The 20,209-nt window shown below is 42.7% G+C and overlaps 1 protein-coding gene across 1 annotated transcript in view; it reads right to left on the bottom strand.

Moving 5' to 3' along the window:
- Positions 1-4,847: 4,847 nt before the first annotated feature.
- Positions 4,848-20,209, bottom strand: part of ITPK1 (inositol-tetrakisphosphate 1-kinase) — a gene marked incomplete at its 5' end in the record, with an annotated part of 65,391 nt that continues 50,029 nt past the window's right edge. The window contains 5 exons of the mRNA XM_009076142.1: positions 4,848-5,273; positions 10,711-10,873; positions 12,463-12,530; positions 14,132-14,297; positions 18,722-18,762. Coding sequence (XP_009074390.1) covers positions 4,951-5,273; positions 10,711-10,873; positions 12,463-12,530; positions 14,132-14,297; positions 18,722-18,762 — 761 coding nt within the window. The remainder of the gene's footprint in view (positions 5,274-10,710; positions 10,874-12,462; positions 12,531-14,131; positions 14,298-18,721; positions 18,763-20,209) is intronic.

Raw genomic sequence — 20,209 nt, 5'->3', positions numbered from 1 at the left:
TTCTGCATCACAGATACAGGACGTTTTCTCACTGTGGATTTTTTTATTTCTGTGGGAAAACTGCCCTAACAGCAGAGTGAACCAGGCCACAACAGCCCCTGCACACACAGAGCAAAAACAATTCTCTTTGCTTCCTACAAATGCTACTGTGGTTGTGTTGCTGAGGAATCACTCTAACATCTCCATTTATGCCTGGATCCTCTCAAACTTCAACCATCGTTAGTAATTTTTGTGGCCATGTAAATGTGACAGAATCCATGAAAGATCTGAAACCCATCCAGTCAAAAGCTCAAGTGTTGATGGTCTGGGTCCACATAGAGTGAACAGGGAAAGGAAAGGTAGTGAAGATATGGAAAGTACTTTTCTGGAGGTTACATTCCTCTGAAATAGATATTAAAGCAATATTACAAATAAAATCAGCAATGTGATCTGCAATGGCATGTCCATTTATCTATGAAAGCGAGAGGAGATTATATTAAAGGAAATATTTTAATCTACACAAAGCATTTTCACATACTCCTAATTACAAAATACACACCATAAAGTAACTGGATACTGAATACAGAAATCAATACACCTCTTACTAAAAAGGAGAGAGGAAAACAAATTAGCAGGGTAATGCAAGTGAACTCCTGCAAGTGTGCACATGGAGAGACTGCTACAAACTCAATATAGACTCTATGCACTAAAAAAAACAAAATCCAAGATTTTCTGTACAGCTGTGGAAGGCAAGGCTGCAAGCTAGTGTGGAAAAGCCTGACTCACTTGTCACTGCTGCCACGCAAAGACTTTAGGAAACCAGCATTAATCTAAGGACTGGATTATTTCGTCATAGAATCATCATAGAATCTAAATTGGATAGAAACAAGAGCAGCACTTTTCTTTTGTTTCACTCTTTTTTCCAGCCAAATCAAACACCTCTGGCCTCATTCATTCTGTTGCCTTTGGACAGTGTCTTGCCTCTGTTACCTAACCACTACTCCACCTGGTTGTTTCCTGGCTGGATACTAACCACAGTTAACCTGGAGAACTTGAGGATTTATCTTGAGCAATCCTCATTACCTCCTGAAGCCTCAAGGTCAGGTTTTCATCTATAATGAAAACAAATTAAACTGGTAGATTTCCATCTGTGCAACCTGCTGCAGACCTCCTCTGCATAAAGAGTCCCATATTGAGGATGGAGATCTTTAAACAGCTTTATCATTACAACAGTCTCAAGAGCACAAAAGGCTGCACATGGTTAACCAAAGGCAGAAGATCACTGGCCCAGTGGTAGTTCTGCATTATATAAACCACTAATGCTCCTAGTCTGGCTGCATTTCTGCAGTTGGTGTTCACACAACGATCAGGATGTTCTGGCACAGGCTACAAACTCAAGCACAACATGGCCCAGTCAGCTAGAGGGGGAGGAGGATGGTGATGACTTTACACTGCAGGCAGCAGTAACACCACTCAGATTCTCTTCAACAGGGAAAAATCTTCACCTGTTGAAGCTGATTACAAAATTACAGTAGAAACCAGAGTCCCATCTCAACCATGCTGACACAAAACCTGGAGAAATTCCAGTCAGGCTAATGGTGTTCTTGTGGATTCCTAACAGTGAAGCAGAAGAGAAGTAAACCCCTAAAAAGCTAACTGGTGACCACATAATTTTAGTACAATTGCTCCCATCAACACAGCAATAATAGCTATGTCTCTGAAAACACAGAAAAGCCTTTTCTAACCCACAACAACAGAATTCAAACAGACATTATGGAAAAATCTCCTCGGATTGTCTGCAATTTTAAGAGCAAGGGCATTCTGGTATGGTCTAATGTTACTAGACTCCTCTACTTTGACAAAAAAAGACGTGACTACAGAATATTAACTAACTTACTGTGAAGCTTATCTTAAATCAAAACTATCCTGAACTTACCAAATGAGGCAGCAATTCAGAAAAGCACTTTAGTACAGGCTGAATAACAAACTCATGCTTGAAGGTTTTGCAATAATGTAATTCTATGTCTGGATACTTGATAATTTACATTTTTGGCTTTGAAAAGTTGGTCTCCCAATTTGCCCCTGTGATTTAACAACATTCTAGTATACAAGCCATAACATTAATTTCTGCAAGGAAATATAGCAGTACAGCAATTGCATGGTAATTTATGTGAAAACTCTATTGTAATGCCACATCACAGCAGGTACCTGCATAACTGCACCTGGTAAATTAAAGTGATACTGATACATTCGATAAATAAAAAATAAATTACAGACTATGGGAATAATGTCACTGATCACACCAATGACCTAAACTTGTTTTCTAGTTACTGCCAAGGTCTGGAGTAATATTTAAATATAGTATTTCTGCAAGCGTTCAGAGAATTACAAAATAAAGTTCTAACAATCATTTGTAAACAAGTTTAAAATGCACAATTATATTTCAGTAGTTTATTTTGGAGAAACAAAGCAGTGCAAAATAGGCCAACCAAAACTCAGAAGGCAGCCAGGAAAATAAAATTCTTATTTGATGTTCTAACTAGGAAACAGCATACAGACATTTCCATTGGATCCAACACTCAGATTCATGTAAACATACTTAGTTTGAAAGGTCTTGAGTTAGCAACCCAGTTTTAACATCATTGCTTCATCCCCACCACCCAGTAAAGAAACAAAAACCAAAACCCAAAAAAACCCCAAGCCATTGTAATAAAGGGAGCAATAGGCAAGTCTACAAACACTCCACCAGCTGGTTACAAGAAAGTACCATACAAAAATATGCACTGGCAAGTTCCTTCCTGAGGGTATCTTTCGTTACACATGTAACATAAAAACACTTTTTATTATAAACAAACAAAAACAAACCCCAAACTCTAGATGTCGATTTCATTTCAGTCATGGCTTTACGAAAGGTTTGGTCTGTCACGAATACTTTTATAAACCCTTACCTATGTACATCTGACTCACTCACACCACGACCACCTGCGAGCTGCAGACATGGGATCCAGCAGACTCCAAGCAGACAAGGGCTGTGAAGCGTGCCCAGCTCAGAACTGGTCTGCAGTAGGTGAGGAAGCTGGCTGCATTCATGTGCACCCTGGAATCTGGCTGATTCCATACTCATAAGGCCCTTCCAGTCCCTATAGAAATACTTTAAAGTTAGTAATCCCCCTAGGGGTGGAATAATCTTCTATTGGGTAAATCAGCCTGAAAAAATTCCATCCCAGCTACAGGAAATTCCCAAGAATGGCATTTTGGAAGACCAGTCTCTCCTAAGGAAAAAGCATTGTTTACACAAAAGATTTGCTATACAACACTCTTCAAAACATTTTCCCCTCCAGGACTGGTACCATAAGGTAGGTGGTGACATCTTCTACACAGTTTAATCCTCTCTCCATGATCTACATGGGCCTTCAGCTGCAGATCCTTTCGTTTTGAGTAGCTATCTAACACATGTTACTAACCAAACTGGTACTAAATGCTGCAGTGATGGATGCTTCATGAATACATGCTACAGAAAGACAGAAAGTCCCATACCTGGCAAGCCAGGAGCTTAACTAAGGAAATTTTCTTAACACCATCCCTCTTAAATGTATTTTAGGGCTTATAAATGGAAGAGAAGGCCACTCTTTCTACCAAAATAGTGTCTCTGTTCTCAGCACTTGAGTATTTTCAATTTAGTGTTCAGAATTGGCAAAAGCTGCAGGAATTCTCAACAGCAGAAGATGCTGCTAGAAGATGCACTGGAAGGTGAACTCCATTGGTTTACTGTGTTCCTCAAGAGATACAAACTGGCTGTGCTGTAGTTTGCAAACAGTATAAAGCACTATTGTAAATTACCATAGGGCCTCATCTGTCAGCTTGCAATAAAGGTCTCCAGGCTAGAGCTGCCCTGTACTTCTACCTCATACAGAGGTGCACAGTTCAGCTCATTTTTAATCTGCAGAGCAAAAATGCACAGTAGCATGGACCTGTGGAAGGAGCAACTGTGGCACCCCTGAGGATCGGCGGATCAGGTGTGCTGTCCCAAGGAAAATCCACAGCTCTGTCAGCCTTTCTGCAGAGCTGCCCCAGAGTCCTCACAAGTGCAATGGAGGGAGAATTAAATTCTCTGCTAAGAGATGAGCTGCTTCCTTTAACTCTTCTAGGATTTCACCACTAGCAGATGATTGAAAGGATGTTATTTAATCTACTAAATCACTCAGCCTAACTACCAGCACCCTCTCTGGGTCAGATGTGTTGCTGTTGGCAAGCACAGTTAGGAGCTGCTTTTGACTGGAGCAAAGTGGCCTGGAAAAACTGCAAAGCTGGAACTGGGGTGGTCACCTCAGTTCTGTGCCCTGAACAAGCAAGGCTGCTCTGTCCTACTCAAAGTGCAGTGGCTTCACAGCAAGCTACCTGTCAACACCTTGACTGGTCAATGTTTAAAGAGATTTGGTTTAGTGATACTGAAGTTGTCTTAGCTTTTGTTTGCAATGGCCTACCTGGAAAAAACCAAAAAGGAACAGGGAATATTTTAGGCAAAAATCTCTAGCACTGTTACATTCAGACACTGCATTTCAATGTTATTATCTTCTTGATACCATGAGGTCTGATTTTAGAATGCTGGTCACCAGTGATTACAAAGAACAATAGAAATGAAAGAGCAACCCTCCCACAATGAAAGGACTAGTGTTAAAACCCATGTGTGTGTAAACTCACTACAGATTTGCAACTGGAATCTGATGAAATGGATCTGAGTCACTTTCTCGATCTTTCCCTTTCAGTCAGTTTCATCAGCAAATTAGGTTAAATCAAATGGAAGGGGTTTTTATTTTGCTTTTTTTTTTTATTGTGTTTTGTGTTGTTTGGTGGTGGTTTTGTTTTCTTTTTTCTTTTTTTTTTTCTCAATTGTATTGTTACAGCCTGATCTGGTTGTGGGACCACAATTTGGATCCCTGTGGCTTTTTCTCAGTCCATGGCATTGGTAAGTTATTGAGAGGAAGCTTTTGTTGCCAACGTAGCGACGCAGTGCTGCTGGAAGCTGGGGGACACTGCTGAGTTGCAGCCTAGTCTCTGATGTTGCAGTTTTACTGAGCTGTTGGTCTCACTTTCCACAATCCAGGAGGAGTCTTTTCCCATGACGCTGAGGCAGCCTGTGCTAGCACAGCATATCCTCTCGTCCATGATCCCACCGCTCTGCTCTGCCAGGAGCTTGCTGCGGTTTAGCTGGGTCACCTCAGGTACCTGACCCTGCAGGACAGCAGCTATATGGTTCAGGAGATCTGTGAAAAATTCAGACACACCCTCGTAACCTGAAAAGAGAAAAAATGCAGGAGAGAAAAAAAAGGTAGTTAAGCAATTTTCTTAAGTTCTTCGAACAGTTTATTTCTTTGGCTGCTCTTCCCCTCCAAGTGATAATAAAGAGGCTCCTTTTCCATGACATCATTTTGAGTGACAGCACGAGCAGATTAGCACACAGAGGAACAGAGACTTGCTGTAAAAGCACTTTCGTCCAATGAGAAGAGATGTTTCCTTTCAGATTTTCTGTTTCTTTTCCCTCCCAAGTATATATATATGTGCATATATAATTTCAGGTATATTCTACCATTTGCTGCCAAGTCCAGGTTTTTCCCAAAGTTACAAATTCTGTGGTATAACATGGATATTTTCCATCCTGTTTCCAGGTTTACTACGGCAAGTGGCTCTAAGGCAGAGCTTCCTCGAGGGTTTGGACCCTCTCCAGAATTTGCCCAGCAATACCTTCACTTAGGGGAAGCTCAGAGGACAGCAGGGCTGGCATTGTTCCCTACAGAAAAGGCAGCTTCCCACTGTGTAAGAAACAATGTGATGCTTGTCTAATCTAACCTAACTTGACAGTTAAAACATGTTACCTGCTATGTCTGAAAAAAACCACTTGAGGGACAGGAAACATTTATCAATGATACAGCACTTGGTAGAAACACCAATCTTTTATTTCAGTATCGAAACCACCTTTCTGCATGTACTGTTGACTGATTCCAGACAATTTACAATGCAGTTTAATAACAAGTTTCCTGGTTAAAACAGTTGCTCAAATACCAGGAGACATGATTTTTTGGTGACACAAAGGGTGGCAGTAGGCGTACAGAGCTTCTGGCTCTATTTTAAACACTCTGGCACAGGCACAGCTTTATCACTGCATTCATTTTAAAATTGAACCAGACATGCAACATATGGGTACAATGTCTTGAAATGGATCTTAACTGCTACTGCATTATCTAGAATTGCTATCAGTTTGCCTTAGTATTTAGAGGTGACATATGACATTCAGTCAGTGTATTTAATAGGGTAGGCTGATTGTTTTAAAATGTCTGTAGAAGTATTCTGAAGGTGACCTGGTATTAATACAGGAGACTGAAGCAATAAATAACAGTTTAAAAGACCCATGTGAATAGCACACATTCACACAGCAGCACGTGAGCAGAACCAGAGACCACAAAGTAAATGTACATTTTGAAACACTTTTAGTGATATGATCATTGGGCAGAAGAGTTCCTCAGATACACAAATAATTCAATTTTAGTCTCCATTCTCCTGCAAAGACCAACTTCCTTAGCAATAAAAAACAGCTTCCTGAAAAACATAAGAGGATAATTTCACCTGAAGATGCCTGGTGATTTTATGGTGTATTCATAACCCATATGTTAACCAATTGACTCTTATTCAGGCTGCTACATCGCTTTGGATTTTATTGCACTTGGTCACAACTCTCCTAGATACTTAACAAGCCACACAAAACACCAGCAATGTGAGACAACAGCTCACAGTTTTTCTTTCTCACAGGCCCTTAAACAGATTCACCAAACAAATAGCTCATTTCAAAACATCAATCTTCCCAGTGCCCCACACGATAATCCACTGGTCGGCAGGGGGCAACCAGGACTCCTAGGGCTGCCCATGGGAGTCAGAACAGGATCTCCACCTCTTTGACAGAAGTGCTTGTTCTGCTTTCTTGCTTATGTAAAAGCCGTGGGATTAGCCTTCAAATCTACTCAGAGTGCTTCAAACACCCCGGGAGTAAGCCATCTCCATAGTAACAGCTTTAATATTCAGCGAGGAGATCCATAGTAGCCTAGAGTGTTCCATGTCTGCTCACTGAAAACAAACTAGCCCTGTTGGAGGGCACTTGGCAATCTCACAAAGGAGTTGCTTTAAATATTTAATAGGAGTAAGATGGGTAGTTATTCAGTCCTGACATCAGCATATGTTACGGCGTAAGGACGCTGCATATAACAGGCAGGATCTGTCTGTGCAAGCCCTCTGCACACTGGGTGGAAAGGCCCAAGTAATTCTGTCTGGTCACTCAGAAGAAACTTCACAAACTTGTAAAAAAGAAATACGCAAAAGGGAGGAAGAGAACTAGGCATCTCAGCTTTTGAACCAAAGGACACCTAAGGTAGGCTGCAAACTGGATAGTGCCTTGCTTGGTTCACTGAGGGCTGCTGCAGGCCTCTCGAAAAAGTCAATTGTGGGACATCACTGTGCTGCAATGATAACAAAATCAAGAAGAGCAGATTAAATTATACCCTTAGAAACTACTGGCAATGAATTCAGGGTTTGTGTCACACGGGAATCAGTGGGAGGATATAGGTTTTGTACCCTTGTGTGATACAAGGATATAAATTCATACAACTTGTGTGAACTGTGCTCCAGCAGGTGTTATTCTAGCACTGCCCACTGAAACCATTCTGGAAATGCCTGTCTACAAGAGGCCTGAATTTTGCTATGCTGAAAACAGTATCCTGAGTCCTACAGGTGAGTATGGATTGGAAGGACGTCCACCCAGCAATGCATCTGAAAACAAGTACCTGCCCCTATGAGCTTTGGTGGAAGCAAGAAATGGCTAAGAGCATTTTAAAGCTAGCATTACAGATGCCACCTGCCTGATTTTTTGGAGACTCTCCATGACCTGGCACACACTCTGCTTTTCTGCATCTTCCCCCCGGCAGACAGAAACAGACAGCCCATGTCCTGCATTTGCAGCAGTGTATTGACTTACACAGGCCAAGCACATGTTCAGATCTGATGCTTCCAGCTACCACACAGATTCAGCCAGAACCAGCAGTACACCTACACTGTGCCTGCAGAACACACACACAAGCTGCTGCTCAGGCTGGGTGAGCTCAGCAGGTTATGTGGAGCCTTTTCTCTCACTTATTTGAGGTCAGACAAACATAACCCCCACATGCTATGTGACTGTGCCTACAGTTAAAATATCTCAGCTGGTGACCATTGCTAAATATAGTGCTGGTGGTTTCCCACAGAACAAGAGACACAATAAGCCTTTCAGACATTTATCTTTAAATCTGAAGAGTTGCTGGTGCTAATGGAGCAGATAACAGACAACATCCTCCTACAGGTACATCTGCTCTCAATTCTGGTGTAAAACTCATCTCAAGACGACACACATGGAGTGGCAGGTTCAAATGAGCTTCAAGCCTGGTAGAGACAAAAGCCAGCACACATGAAAGGCAGCAAGCCTCTGGGCAGCTGCTCAGGCCTGGCCCCAAGCTGCGGCTTGAGCTCCACAACAGAGGCTGTGAACATGCTTTTGGGCAACAGAGTATTCTGCGTTGAAATGTAACTGCTTTTCCACTGTGTTTTACCTCATTGCCTCTTCTCTGACCTCAGCAGCCCTTGAGAGCAAGGGCTCCTCTCTTTCAGTTCTGCTACCTGTTACAAATTTGAAAGCACTTTGGTCTCTTTTCAGCCTTCTCATCCATTTGTCTGGCCCCTGCTGCTATCCTGCAGACTTTCTCCAACTGGTCTTCAACCTATGACATGGTGATAAAGGCAGTACCTACCTTCACTACCCACATGCTCACCACCAAAAAAACAGCTGTGTGAGACACATTGCAGTCTTGTGTAAAGAAGCTTCCCCATGCTCTCAAGCCTCCTGTGAGGACTAAACTCTGTTAACTCAATGTTCCTTCAAAGACCAATTACTGTGCAAACTGAAACACAGGATTTGGGCTGAATATTAAAAACTGTTGCCTTAGGGTAGAAGTCCAGCAGAGCATGAAGCTGAAGGCAGTTCTGCAAACTTCTGCCACAAGAAGACATTGCCCCTCTCTAAACATGTAAGTTTGCCACTGGATGTTCCCCAATCTGGATTTTTGGCATTTCAAGAAAAGGAGAATTTCATTCTGTGCGAAATACCAAATCCAAAACAAAACCTGAAAAAAGCAAAACAACACAACACAAACCAAAATACCAAAGCAAAATGCAGGATGGCAAAAGAATGTCCTGCATCACTGATTTCATTGTCTGAAATATAATCCCATTCATAAAACTGATATGACTACATCTGACACCCAGTGTAGGTTGTTTCACTGCTCTTGGCAGGAGTGTTTTCATAGGTCTGCAGATTATACCAACACCATATGGCAGAATTGTGTTGCAGAGTGACCCGAGAATAGCAGAGCTGGAGTTTTAAAGAGAAGCTAGTCACTGTGGAGACAGACAGGCAAGGCACTACAGGGCAGCAGTGGGACTAAGGATCCAAACTGAAAGCCTGAAGAAGACTGGGGGCTCAGGGCAAGATCTCTAGATTTAAAGACACCACAGCCATATCGAAAACTCAGTGCCTTCAATGACAGTTTAAAGAAACTACATAACAGCCTGTGTATGTCTCTGGAAACAAACATCACTATTCAGGTAATGAGAGGAGATTCTGAAACGGGAGAACCCTATGCAAAACACCATCAATGAAATGATGTATTCTTTTCCTGTGTTAGGCTACTGAATTTAGCACAAGTGACAGGCCATTACTGCCTCCCCTCACACACACTCACAACTCCTTTTAACAATTCCAGTGGTCAAGGACCTTGTTTAGTTGTTTCCAAGACACATGTTGCACTAAAAAGGGTGGAGGATAAATGTACCCATTTTTAAATGCTCTTATCAATTCTTTTACTCCAAGTTGCAATTATGAGAGCCTGCAAGGATACAAACTCTTTACAGCAACTTCTGTGCACCTGAAATTTTATCGTCTTCAGATTTCTGGTATTGTTGGTTTTGTGCACAAATATCTTTTTGTGGGGAATCTATTTGTACAGGAAGAGATTTTGAAGGGAACAGTTTGTTGCTTTCACCCCCTCAACTTTTTAATGGCAAGTCTGAAAAAAAAAAATCTTTAAAGGTTCTCCTAAAATAGAATTTGCTATTCTTTTTTTTTTTCCATTTCAAAATGAGGGCCAGAAAGCCTAAGTCCCACCACACAGTACCACACTGCAGCTCCTGGGCACCTCTTTGCAGGGAAGGGCATGACAGTCATGTTACAGCTGGCCACTAAAATTTGACCATATCTCCTAAGAGCTGATATTTCAGTAGCAGATTCCATATCTAGGTTAGGGCTCTTCCTTTCCCAGATTGACCTGTATCTGATCTCAAAACCATCTAGCTGCTCCTCTCCTGTCACCAACCCCACACTGCAGCTCCTGGGCACCTCTTTGCAGGGAAGGGCATGACAGTCATGTTACAGCTGGCCACTAAAATTTGACCATATCTCCTAAGAGCTGATATTTCAGTAGCAGATTCCATATCTAGGTTAGGGCTCTTCCTTTCCCAGATTGACCTGTATCTGATCTCAAAACCATCTAGCTGCTCCTCTCCTGTCACCAACCAGGGAAGCAATGAGACATCAGCAGTACCCTACACTGAGCACGCACTGCACTTTCCACAAAGCAGGAGTTGAAAGTCCTTTCTCACCTGGGAATGCATTTATATCAATGACTGCATGCTGCCCAGTCTGATTGTTAATGATGATATCGATTCCAAAGAGGGAAACTCCCAGTGCTTGCCGCAAAGCCTTAGAGATTTCCCGGATGACATCGTCGTTTGGCCGCTCAAACACTCCTTCAATTTTATCCAGCTATAATGGAAAAAGACACATTACTAAGGGACTCTGAAACAGCCTTTTTAATGGAAAGGTTGATTTTCAGAAGTTTCCAGGTGCATATCCACCAAATGTAATTGCAAAGAACCAATGGCATGAAACAGAGAAAGACACCAAAGAGAAACTGCTTTCATAATTAAGCATCTTTCGTATATTGGAAGTTCACCTGCTCTAAAGCACCTAGTCCTTCCTCTTCATACTGGTGCAGCTGGAGAAGCAGAGCAGTGTAGGAATGAATGGAGAATGAGACTCACTATTTTAAGTACTAGAACTACACCTTAAAAAAACATAGACAGGTGGCATGTTTAACCCTGTGCTGCAAATATTCTGGATATCATTCTGATATTGCAATGTAGATTAAGGTCTATGTTAAAGGGCTGATAAGAGAGACTCCTGCTGTTAGCTTAATCTGAGCCATACAACGCAGCTGGGATCTTCAAGGCAGAGGCTATTTCAAAGTGTATACCTTTTATGTGGGTTTTAATGTATAAATTATTCTATAAATATTTATTAAAATAAGTAACTCAGGTTAATTATGACTGGAAGATGCAATTTTGGCTGCCCCAACCTTGGCAGTGTTCAAAGCCAGGCTGGATGAAGCCTTGAGCAACCTGGTCTAGTGGGGAGGTGTCCCTGCCCAGGGCAGAGGGTTGAGACTAGATGATCTGTAAGGTCAAATCCAACCCCTAAAATTCTGTGATTCTATGAACAAATTACACAGCAGAGGTATGCTGCTATGCCTACAGAAGCATATATGAAATATGTTTGTGTATGAGCAAGATGGCAGGTAAACCACAGGAGCAAACACTCTAAGCCTGGAAGTAAATTCTTAGTAACAGCTTCTCCCTTCACATAGACATAAAAGGATTTATGACTAGCACAACTACAGCTTTAACATTTATCATGCCTATGAATGTTGCACATAAAATTCAATCAACTATGAAACTATACCCCAGTAGAGCTTGTGAAACAGAAAAGAATCGTGAGACTCAGAAATTGAAAGGACCCAGTCCTGTAAAGTGACTTTCTCAGCAGTCAAGTGCCCAAGAACTTGGTAGGACTCATATGTGCAAAGCACTGCTGGTCTCAAAAGATGCCCAGAAATGGTCGCGTGGTCACAGCTCAGGCATGCTCACATGGCAGACAACTAGTGGCCCTCTGTGGCCCCGTGCCAACATTATTTTTCTGCTTAAATTTTCACTGTTTGTCTTTCCTCACAGAACTGAGTCCTAGAAGGATGATTTATGTTTATTAATCTCTCTGGACAGGAAAAAGCCAGGTTTTACGTTCAGAACCTGCATCCTCCCTTTGCCTAGATTAGAGCTGGGGAGTTTGGGCCTGGCAAGCAGCACAGCTCTGCTGCATCAGTGCTTCCTCACCGGAGCTCGGTAAGGAAAACCAGAGGGGGACACAGTCATGCTGGTTCGTGGTACCAAACAGACCTCAGCCTGCAACACAGAAGCAGACAACTTGTGAAAGAGAGTCACTAGCTACTAATGCTTCCGTAAGAAAGGACTAGATAGTTTTCCAGCCACACTAGAGGTAAAAAGACCAAGTGTACTTACTGCTGTTAAGACGGATGAGGATTCTGGTTTGGAAACATTGTGGCTGTTGAAAAATATTGATTCTCTGTCTGCAATTAAAAACAGGTTGTAAATAACTTTATGCGAGGTTTTAATTCCGTAAGGAACAGTGCAAGGAACAGTAGGTGGCACTGCAGCCCTGCGAATCTTGCCCTGGACCCCACCAGGTGCCCCTGCCACCCATCCCACCCACAGGGCACTCCTGCCTTGCTGGCACTTGGCTGCTTGCACAGGCAGGGACCCACAGACAGGTCACCCACGGTTCTCAGACCATAGATAAAGAGGTTATCTGGGTTAACAGAAATCAGTTTCCTTTCCTTCACCCGAGCCAATTAACTAAGTTCAGATAATGAAGTTAGCTTCTGCTAATTTGCTATACTCAAAGTGCCAGTTCCAAGGGGAAGGTGTGTGACAGAAGGAAGACCAGGGTACACTGAGATCCCCGTGAACCTGAGAGGGCACTGTCACCATGGGAGAAAGCAATACATTTTGTGGTCAGGACCTGCCCTACTTTTGGAGGCACCACAGGAACACAGGAGACACCTGAGGTGACAGAAGCCACTAATGTACCACAGCAGAAACCACATAGAGAATTGCACCAGTACCTCCTGCCCTGCTCCCTGTGTGCTGTAAGTTTTACTGGCAGGGAGAAATCCACCACCACCAGTCTTCCCTTGGCATTCCCACCACAGCAGCTTGATGGCATGGTACAGACAACATTCATAGGAACACCCAGGCCAAACTCTCAGCACACAGGTGGCACCAGCAGGAGTATTTCTGCTATTCTGGTCTGAGTGGACCTTTAGGAGCAGCCTCAGGGCTGTATACAACAAAGATGGGGAAGCTGTGAAAGGCAAACCCACGTCTACTCTGCAGTCTGACCAGCAAATACACTTCTTGTCTTTCTTCCCATCCACCTCCTGGACTTGTCCAGTTGCAAGCAAATCAAGCTCCCATCCATGTGCTGCTAATCCCTTTATGCTTTTGGTGGGCCACAGAATACAGTTCTCTGGAAAGGAGCTTTTTTCCCACAAAGGAAATAAAATTAATCTTTAATGAAAACCTTTCAAGTGCTGCTTTCTGGTGACATATAGAAGGATCACTGTCCTCACTGACAAATCCATTCCTCCTCCCCTCCAACACAGCTGGTATCTACAAACCAGAGGACACTTCCCACCACTGGGCCTCACATGAACAGGGAGGCTCATTTAGGGGGAAGTATGAATGATCTTTAATTTAAACACACATACATAATCAAGGTAAAAATAGGGAGAGGAAGTTCTCAAATGATGGAATCCAGGAAATACTCTCCAAAGCACATTTATAAACAGCCTCCGGAACAAATGGCACATGAACTTGCGGTGAAATGAGAGAACTTCTCTCTCCCTCTCCCCCTTTCCACATGACATAAAACACTATTTCTAACAGGTAAGACTCAGGTTACCACTGCATAAATATTTATTATATGAATGTCATTCATATGTATTCCAGAGCAGGTGAGTTCTCTCCCTTCCTATCGAAATAGCACAGAAGAGGAAACATGGTATGCCAGAACCAGCTGCCTTCACTTCAGCAGTCTTTTGAGTCTTTTGAGATGTTTGCTGCCAAGGCTCCAAGAACAGACATCTTCTTTTAGATCAGCACAACGTACCTGAGATTCCTGCAGAGAAGTTCTTTAAAGATGGTCTCTTCACCACCGTGTAGGACTCCCCGACCACGAAGACTTTATACAGCACAGCGTTGTGATTGATGAAGCTCTGAATGACGCAAGGCGGGCGAACAGCTTTCAGGCCCTCCTGGTTGAAGATGATGGCCATCTGGAAACAGGCACACACAGTTGTCCACAGCTCTTGCAATAATTTCATGCTTACCCACCACCTCACTAGCAACGAAGGGGAACATCTACTGGTGGATATATATTGACCACACGTGAATTCCTTCTCAGTATCTACTCCTATTTGATGTTTCATTTCACTGAAACACATCTCTCCAAACATTACTGGCAGTGCAGCTCTCCTTTTCAATCAATGTTTTCTTCTCAGCTCTTTGCAATTTCATTTGCTGCTTTTAGCTGGGAAGCTACTGCAACTGCAGGTACAACAGAAGAGTAAAACATCTGACCAACACAGACTACTAAGTTCATATTGAACACAAGCCTGTATCATGAGAACAGAAGAACAGAACTCCGTGTACTAACTATATATGAGTTCTTCTCCACAGCTCTATTCTCCATGCTTTGGTTCAGTTCAGTTGCAACAGCCTAAGCACCAGGACTTCACCCACACCATCAGAGAACATTTTTCAGACTCTAGTAGTTCTTACTGCTAAGAAATGCTGCCTTAATGATTTTCCTGGCTTGGTTTTGCCCCATTACTCCAAATGGATAGTCCTCCTGAAGGCACTGGAACAAATATGCCAAAAAGGAAGGCATTTATATGGCCTGAATGATGACCAACAGCTGCCTCAAACTACAGCAGGGAAACAATGCTGGTAGGTGCACAGAAATACTTTGACAAGACAGCATATCTTCAGCACATGTTGCACTGGTCTTTCTGTTGATTTCTCCACTACCATGTTTACATGCATATTATTATTATCACAGTGCCTCATTCTGCAGGTTTGTTGCTGAAGTATGGATGCTGCCACGGCTCCTACACAGAGCCAGCAGCAAGCATCATTCTGACACAGGTGATGAAATGACCTTATACCAGTGTGATCCAATCCTCACAGAAGTGAGGATAAACTTAGCTTTGCACTCCATCCTCGAAGCCCTGAAATACCGTTCTGAACAGTCTTGAGGACCACAGCTAAGTCCTGAGCCTGCCACCTATGTCAGTCAATGCAAGTTGCACAACACTTTACCAGAAAAGTTCCTAGCCCTGAAACACAAGTGTTTTCTTATGCCTCTTGATACTTTCCCACTGACCTGCCTGGGACTACAGTTTTACTCAGGATGCAAGACAGTCCAAAGAAGCTAAGAGAATTCCTCTGGGTCCCACAGTGACTCCACAGCAACATCCAAAATAAAATTGGAGCTTCCTGCCTCAGCATTGTGTAGATGACTTATACTGCTTGCTTGCACTTTCCATATATTTTCTGTCAGTTTTCATGCTTGCTGAGACTGAGCAGTATCTTAGTGAAGTCAGGGTCACTGGAAGGATTTTACAAAGCAACTTCACCACTTTGTGCTCTCTCTTTACACATGATCAACTGCTCATTTGATGAATGCTGTACTTTCACACTGAACTTTTGCTAACACCTTAGTCTTTTCCTGTTAAAAAATAGTGAATTTAATAGGTTTTGTTGCTCAAACACATGGCTGTGGTAAATTATGTAGTGATTACATATCCATAGTTAAAAGTCTGAGCACATTTTTGTCCTTATTCCTCCTTATCTGGCAGACCACATTAGAACACCTAACAGTCTGCCAGCATGCACAGTGACTCAGTAGGTTAACATTTTCTGAGTTCAAGTCAATGCATGCATTCAGTACCTACTTGCAGCTGATATTCTTACTGTCTCTATTACAGCAGGTGCTCTCCATCTGACAGCACACAGTTAATTCATGAGTGGTAACAACCTGTGCAAGAAACTTCTCTAACCAGCAGAATCATCCATCAAGATGATTCACAGCAGCAACATCATAGCTCATTTGTCTCTCACTGGTGGCAAGAAACATTGCTCTCTTCCTCCGCCTGGGTAGACTGTTGGCATTATAGCATCTACAACATCATACTGGCAAGAACTGTGCTGTCCCTATAGTGTTCTCTTCTGATATTAGTTAATTGATTCCCACAAACAAATATAAGTTGAGCAGCTATTTATCACCCTATTTTAGAAGTGTGGAAAGACAGAGAGTTTATTTTCTCAGCACAAAACTGACCTAGACTACTGGAAACCATGTGAAACCTCTCTTCTGCAAAGCTCTGAGCCCACAGCCCCATGGACTAGCACATATCCCAGAAAACTCCTGTGGTGTTGTGTTATGCTGGTTCACTTTGATGTCTCATGGTTTTTAACATGCATGAATAGAGCTCCAAGAATTTGCTTGCAGGGTGCACTTGCTCTTTGTCATCTAGCACAGACCTGCTGTGTCTGGCAGAACACAGGAGCAATACTTGATATCATAATTTCTAAACAGCATTCCTCATTGTAAATGCAGAGCTCTTTTGAAGCCAAAACAAAACATTTGCACCAAGAATTTTTAGTGATAGTGTCCTTAAGAAATTCGGCCTCAAAAAACCCATAATGAGCCTCTGTCTTTCCATTCATGCCTGCTCAGCACTTTGAAAAGGTGATTCTGGACACATTTCTTCAGCCTATGGGTCTCTCACAGCAGCTTCACCAAAGGTCAGTTATGTTCTGGCCTGCTGGCAGCCAGGCAGCATAACCTTCAGTCATCATCTATGTTCGAGTTTAACAAATGGTGCTGGCAGAGTGGGGTCAAGTGCTGAGCTGGCTGAGGCACCTGTTCATGCAGAGCCACGTAGAACACCACAAGAAGGTTAACAGCACCTCAGCTTAACTACAGCATGTTCTCCCATGAGAAATGTGGAGTCTGCCAGCCTTGGCTGGCACCAAGCCCAAACTCAAGCCTGAACCTTCAGCTTAGCCAGTATGTGAAATTTCTGAACAGCCATCTTATGAAGAAAAGCAGTTTTCTGGTCAGTGTTCTAGTTTGGATAACAGCTCTGCAGCAGAAATATATCTACTGAAAATGAAGTGATTTACCAAAAGTTAAAGAAGGAGTTGGTAATAAAACAGGCAAACAATTTCTTGCTTCTAGACCTATGCTCCATCTTTTTGAAGGACTGTACTGTATTTATTCTATGCTGCCCTTGCCATTATTGACCATAAGCAATTACAAGACAGTTCCACTCTGATGATAAATACACTTTTGCATCACTCCTGAGAATTCAGCAATTCCAAAAGTGACTACTACTACTAAGTACCATGCAAGGCCTCAGGCTTTTTTCCATGGGTTCTCCTAGGCTCTAGTCATCAGTTCCTGTGATAAAGTGCAGCCTGCAATGGTATGTGGGTCTAATTTTTGCTCAGAAAATGGAATTTTGGCAGGAGGCTGAGATGTGTCAGCACTGTATGAAAGCAGATCAAAGAAAGATTCACCAGGGAAACAAAGTCCAAGCCTGACTGGACAAGCACTGAAAGGTTCATGCATTTCAGGTTGCAGTTGCAGAGGAGCTCTTGACAGAAGAATCAGCAGGGAAGATGGACTCTTAAATTCATTAACAATCCAGTGCCCAAGTGTTCTTGGGAATGACAGCAAAAATTTACAGTGGCTGCTCCAGCAAACTAACAGAACTGTCTGTAAAATGATCCAAGGTAAGGTCTGCATGAAAAATCTCACTGCATTTTTAAAGGGAAGTGCTGGTCAGTCAGTACATCAGCCACAGCCATTCTGCTCATCTAGATTTACATTTTACTTCAGAGCCTTCAGCTCTCAGACACTGCAGCAACACAGTGCATGTTTCAGGAGCAGCTGGGAAACCTGGACCGACAACCACATTGTTAACAAAGGAAGCCAGGAATCAGGAGAGCCAGCAGCAAGGGCTGGATTCTCCAAATTGAGCTGCAGTGAGCAGGAAGGCAGGAAGCACAAATGGAAAAGAATTAAAACGGGACTCGATGCACCTAAATTTAGAGGATGCTAGTCTCATAGATAGTGCACTCCTTCCAGGAACATACAATAATTTTAGCTGCAATTGCCTTACAGGAAGGCAGATAAATTCTATCAGTCCTGTTCTCCCCATAGATCCCACTGTGTTATTACAAATGAATGTGCCTGGAAACCATCTCTATTTGCTGCTCCCTTGCCCTCAAGGAAAGGAGCCAGCTGCTTCATTTCTCATCTGTACCACATACACGTTGGAAAAGAAACATGGTGGGATGGAAACATCATTTAGTGTGACCTCTCACCAAAGGAGAGACTGAAGGAGATTACTTGCAGACAGAGCTGACTGGTGACTACAAAATGCTAGAAGCCACAGCATGATAGAGGCTAGAAACTGGTAAAAATAACTTCTATGTCAGGAGGTTCAAGTCATATTTATCTTCATTTTAGATTTTTGAAAAAATGATGGTGCAATTAAATATGGGGGAGAAACAGGGAATGAAGTTGTTTGGGCACAGTCCTCATTCTGCCTGCTACAGGATTGGAAATCACCGGCCAAACCACCGTGGGGGAGACTGAGGGATAACACTGCAAAGTCTTTTAACTCACCTCATGAGAGTTGGTTCCATGGGCCACTCTGGTTTTACAAACTGGGTAAATAAAAAAGAAAAAAACAATTCACCACTGAAATAGGACACACAAAACCGATATAAATCTGTTCCCACCCACACATGCAAACACTGGAGTTCACCAGTCTGAGGCATTGACTGTACCAGACAGCAGTGACCTCAATCACTACAAAGCTTGGCTTGCTCCAAGCACTACTCTCTTAACTCCTCCCTGAAACTAAGGTGCAGGTACAGATCATTATTAGGACTGGACAGAATTGCAAAGCATCAGCTAAGAAGTTAGTACCAGTACTGGGATTGCCATCCTGCCTACTCAGAGAGCATCTTCACAGATGTGTGATTTTTTTTTCTGAGGCTGGAGCTACTTTACAGGTACCACAAAACACCACTGTCCTGAAAACAAAGGAACTGGGACACAGGGGAAAACAACTTATTTTCCTACCTCCCTGTTTCTGGGAAAGAGCAGGAAACTTAATGGGCTGACCCAAACTAAGATACAACTTGTTTTTCACAAGCAACCATAGAGAGGGACAAAAAGAGAGCCCAGCAGTTCTTCTTTCTCTTTCACATTTCTTATCTGCTCTGTATATCCTGGTTCTTGCCTCCATCCTAAGAGGAGGAGTAAAATCAGTAAGAGAAAATAAACAACATGCTCCTTCTGCTATGAAACCAGAGAAGAGCTGAAGACCCTGGGACCCACATGATGACTAGAGCTGATGTTATGTATGTGTTAAGCAGAAGAGATGAAAACTTGCAAGTAGAGAGAGTGTAGACAGGACGAGAATTCTTTGTGGGTTGTTGGAAGAGTCAAATTGCCAGGCAAGAGGACAGGCAGCTATATGACCTGCACTAGAGTCCAAAAGGAGCTGGTACCTTGCAATTTTGAAAACTGGTAAGTGATGTCTCACAGACACATGTTCTGGAGAGCCTGAGTGTTTTTAAGAAAAAAAAATGAAAATAGAGAGAGGAAATAGAAAAATACTCCCACAATGCCAAGTTATATTAATTTTCAGCGCTATTTTGTAATTTCATCATCATTTAGAGGTGTTTATTCAGACCTTCTGAATATATGGGCTATGCTGCTGACTACTGAGGACCAGTCAGGCTGTACTGAGAGCACAATGTGAAGAGGGGATCAAAGCCATTCAGTGGGCTTTAAATTAGTGCTTCACAATCTAGCTTCAGGAGACCTGCCTCATTTGGGAGAGCGATGGCAGAGAGGGCAACACATGCTTTTTCCACACAACTTTACCTCTGAACCTTACAAATGAGGCAAACACCAAGGGAACAAACACCGACTAACCGATTCTGCTCACTTTATACTGCAAGGAATCAAATAAAGGAACGAATTAAGGCACAAGCCCCACAATGAAACTTGCTACAAAGCACAAACAGTTCATAGCAGCTGTTTGAGGCTGTGGGCCCTTAGAATCTACTATCTATGGTAATTTTTTACCCTCTTTCTTCT

Source organism: Acanthisitta chloris, unplaced genomic scaffold (assembly GCF_000695815.1).
Source record: "Acanthisitta chloris isolate BGI_N310 unplaced genomic scaffold, ASM69581v1 scaffold7006, whole genome shotgun sequence".
Lineage (NCBI taxonomy): Eukaryota > Metazoa > Chordata > Aves > Passeriformes > Acanthisittidae > Acanthisitta > Acanthisitta chloris.
Note: the sequence above shows the minus strand (reverse complement) of the source record. Positions and strands in the feature narration are given on the sequence as shown.